Source organism: Eubalaena glacialis, chromosome 3 (assembly GCF_028564815.1).
Source record: "Eubalaena glacialis isolate mEubGla1 chromosome 3, mEubGla1.1.hap2.+ XY, whole genome shotgun sequence".
Classification (NCBI taxonomy): domain Eukaryota; kingdom Metazoa; phylum Chordata; class Mammalia; order Artiodactyla; family Balaenidae; genus Eubalaena; species Eubalaena glacialis.
The window spans coordinates 161,030,895-161,035,478 of NC_083718.1; the positions used below are offsets into that span (position 1 = coordinate 161,030,895).

Below are 4,584 nucleotides of genomic sequence, written 5' to 3' on the forward strand. Positions count from 1 at the left end.
CATCAGCAGATCAAGCTGAGACTCCAATAAGATTATGTCTCCAGATGGAGGTGGCTCTGGGACAGAGGTCAGGACAGGCCTGCCACGCTCTCAGAGGAGTAGGCTGTGCCAGCAGCATCTTGCTGTCAAATTCTCTGCCCCATCAGACCTCCTCTGAGGCTGGGAGGGCAGGCTGCATGTGGTGGGGCCAGAGGTTCTCTTTCAACCCTGGCCAAAACTAAAAGTTCTGGTTCTGCTACTTGCCAGTTGTGTGATTGTAGGTGAGTTGCAGTTCTCAGCTGAGTTTTGTGTAATGTAAATGATACCACCAACCTCTTAGGCATTTCATGGGAGAAGGAAGTGGTCCATAGCAGGAGGTCGTGAACATTGGTTGTCTATCCTTTCTTATTCTTTGGCTGCTTGGGAGAAGGGAGCATGAGAGACCTCTTAGCCAAGGGGAAGGACACAGCCCTGCCTACAGCGCTGCAGTCAGATTGTCTGCCTAGGTCATTTTCACAACAGCTCCTTCACTGCAAGGCACAATATTCCTGGAGGATGTTTACTAGCAGGATGACTAAGTAGCTGGCCCAGCCTGACCCAGCAGCTCCCTTCTGGCCCCATCCTAGCCAGTCTGTCTCTGTGAGTCCTCAGAGCTCCTAGGTAGTCTGAACACTGTCCCCACTATTGTCTGTGTGGCTAGGGGACCCCTTGGATGGTCTCCCTCAGACCATCTCCATTAGGACTTTGCTTTAAACTCCATGTCCTCTAAGCAGCCAGCTGGCTCTCTTCTCCTAGACAGTCCTTTATTTTAATCTGAAACTTCCAGCAAGCCAGTTCAGCTCTGCTCCTCTTTGGTATTTTTTTAAAATTTGCCTTTATTTATTTAACCCTGCTTACAACACAACAGACCAGAGCTGCAATATAGTGAATCTTATCCAATGACAAGCATTTAGCAAGACACTTTCCAAATGGAAAATTATGTTCTTTGATTCCTGCCCCTATTTCAGTCATTCAACAGATATTTCTTGGGGACACACTGTAGCAACAAGAATTATCATGTATTGGGTGCTCTTTATGTGCCCAGGGTGGATAGTCCCTGACGTCCTGGGGATACAGACAGGCAGGTGGTTATTTACAGCATGGTGAATGGTGCGAGAGGGAAGGAATGGGCTGCCTTGGAGCAAGTAAAGATGGACACTCTTTCCCACCTTCCACCCGCACTCCTCCTGAGCCTAGCTATTGTGTAATATAGCTAATTGCATAATGATCTCTTTTCCAAGTGAAATCTGCTTCTCCTGCAACTCCTAGTTTAGCCATCCTCTTCCATGCCTACCTAAAGCACGGAAGACCCGTGAGGCCCCCATCCAGAGCTGTGGCTTTGAAACCCCCAGCCCGTGCAGGGCCTGGGATTGGCCTGGCTGCATGGCAGTATCTGCATAGGTGTAGACTGCCATCTTCCTTTTCAATTTAAGCAGAAAAACAGAAGTGCCAGGGAATCATACAGACAGTCCTGTGGTTCCTTTTCCCCCTGTAAGGCAGCAGGCAGCTGTTTATCTGAGAGAAACAGGTTTGCCCAGTGGAACGTTTATTTGGTTTCTTTGGCTGATCCTGGGAACACACCTGCCACTTTGCCACTTCCTGCGAATCAAGCAGTTTCTTAGAAAAGGGACACATTCCTTAAAATATATTATGTGGTTTGGGGGTGAGATATGGTTTCTTGGATTTTTATGATTTAATGTGTCTGCAAAAACATTAAGCCACAGATAAAAATACATTGACTGCCCCTTATGAGAAACTGGACTTTCCTTAGAATTAGGGGGCTGGTCATTTTGGTTTTTATGCTGGGTTTTGTTGTTTTTAAGTTTTCATTTGCTCCTCTTCCTGTTTCTCAGCACTTCTCTTATGCTGTAGACACACCATGTGTGGGCAGTCATTGATACAGTACACTGCAGTTATCAACCAAAATAATTTGGATTGAACTTTTATAAGAAAAAGGCAAATAGTGAAATTAATTTTCTTAGATCTTATTTTTTAACATCCCTCTTTCAGGGCATGCCTTGGGGATGCTCTGAAAGTGGTATATTAAAAAACTAAGATATAAGTTATAAAAAATAAGATATAATATATATTATAAAAAATAAGATGTAATATAAATTATTAAAAATATATAATATAAATATATGAAAAAATGTTTAAAATATATATTACATCTACTAGTATATAGATCTTTCTTGACTCACAATGGGATTTCATCCTGATAAACCCATCATAAGGTGAAAATATTATAAGCTGAAAATATATTTAATACACCTAACCTACTGAACATCATAGCTTAGCCTAGCCTGCCTTAAATGTGCTCAGAACCCTCACTTTAGTCTACAGTTGGGCAAAATCATCTAATATATAGTCTACTTTATACTAAAGTGTTGAATATCTCATGTAATTGATTGAATACTGTACCGAAAGTGAAAAATAGAATGGTTGTCTGGGTACAGAATGGTTGTCAGTATATCGCTTTTTTACCCTGTGATCGCGTGGCTGAGTGGGAGCTGCGGCTGCTGCCACTACCCAGCATCAGGAGAGGAAAGGACAGCATATCGCTAGCCCTGGGAAAAGATCAAAATTCAAAATTTGATGTATGGTTCCTACTGAATGCGTATTGCTTTTGCACCATTGTAAAGTCAAAAAAATCATAAGTCAAACCATTGTCAGTCAGGGACCGTGTGTATATATTTAATTTAATTTTATTATTATTTTTTTTTGTGAGAGAATCATTTTTGCTTTAATTTGCTCCCTGATCATCATATAGCAATAAATAGACATAGAACATTTTCTAATTATTTTCTGGGTTGGGTAGGGGTGAAAGGGAAGATCTGGAAAATCAAGAGTATATTAACTCAAATTTCAGCACATAATTATTCAAATAAAATTTTAATGATTTCAATTCAATACAACTGAAAATGCAGTGTGTTAAAGGACATTTTCTACTAGATTTCAAATTACAGGTTGTGGGTCATTTCTGAGCAAGAGTATCATATCCTACTGAGTATTCAACTTATTAACTAAGGTGATTGACATGGTAGGAGGTGGGGAAGAACAATGATCAGCTCATAGAATTTGGCTAAGAAAGGAAACAAACAAAAACAATGCAAATAACAATTAAAATAGCTACAGATATTAGTAAACTAAAAATACAATCCCAAATATCCATCTCTTAAATTACTAGAAAAAAATTACAGGTAAAGTTACAGCAAATGCAGTCTTCACAGATTTGGGTAACTTTATTTATTTAAAGTGATTTTTAAGCCCTATAGCCAATGAAATCATTTTAAAAAGCACTATGAGGAATGGAAATTTAGATGTCTATACACTTTTCTTTAAAAAAAAAAAAAAGCTTAAATTTCTGAATGAGCAAGATTCACTTTTGCAGGTAGAGGCCCTGCTTCTTCATGATCTTCACCTTTAGATCTAACAACCATGAGAGAAGAAGCTGGATATCTGTTTAGCTTTTGTTCACTCACAAATTCCAAGTCACCATAGATACTCAGCTCCTCAGAGGGGACATACTGCTCCACAGCTGTAGCCACAATTGCACAACAAATCCAGAGCAATACCATCACGGAGAGGACAAGAGTCACGGTTAAAATCCACCCGGAGTTAGGAGAGACATCTTAAAAAGCCATCACTTTCTCCATCTTCAAGATAGTTCCTGTGTGCTTGTGAACTTCTCATTTGCAGATAGAACATTTTGCTTAGCGACGATTCTTTCAAATTTGTCGGCTCCTGCTCCAACGGTGGTGCATACTGGATTTCTGGCTTACACTGGAATATAACTATTTTCCCATCATCAGCTTGAAGATAAAAGGTCCACGAAGAGGTTATGAAGCTCTGTGAACAGTCCATCATATCACTCCAGAATGACCTTACCAGAGTTAGAGGGAAGACTAGATGCATTTTTGGCATCAGGGACATGAGTTGTTCTTGTCTCAGTTCAGCAAATGGAAGCTGATTCTGGCACCCAAGGTGGCAAACATATTGCTCATCAGATTGGGAATATGCTTCTGTACATGCAGATTCACATTCCAATTTGGTCCGATTTAAATCAATTCCATCATCCACAAGTTGACAAATTGAAAACAGCCTGCAACCTCTCTGACATGCGTACAACTCCTCTTCCTTGGAGTAGGTGTGCGAGGGGTAGGTCAACTGGCAGGCCCGGTGACAAGACGCCGTATCACCCAAGACCGAGTCGAACGCTTCAGCCGAAGTGGTCCCCGAGTCTCCAGTCAGGGCCATGGTCAGCAGCAGCAGCAGCGGCGAGAGCCCCAGTTGGGCCCTGACCCAGAGGCTCCCCTTTGGTGACGCCATTTTGTTTGCCTCTGTCACAGCAGGTCAGCTTGTTGCTCTATATATTTTATATATATATATATATATATATATATATATATATATACACACACACATACACACACACATACATATATATATACTGGGCTGTGTCTAATTCTTGTGCCTATATCTGAAATACTCTACAATCAGACCTAATTGTTATGGCAAATAGCTAAGAGATAGCCCTGCACATATCTATTAATAAAGTACAAGTAG

General features: G+C 40.9%; 1 protein-coding gene across 1 annotated transcript; it reads right to left on the reverse strand.

Moving 5' to 3' along the window:
* Window positions 1-3,289: 3,289 nt before the first annotated feature.
* On the reverse strand, window positions 3,290-4,360 carry LOC133088680 (transmembrane protein 59-like). The gene is given in 2 exon segments (XM_061186707.1): window positions 3,290-3,639; window positions 3,641-4,360. Coding segments are annotated over 2 exon segments (972 nt in total). The 5' UTR covers window positions 4,348-4,360; the 3' UTR covers window positions 3,290-3,374.
* Window positions 4,361-4,584: the final 224 nt, after the last annotated feature.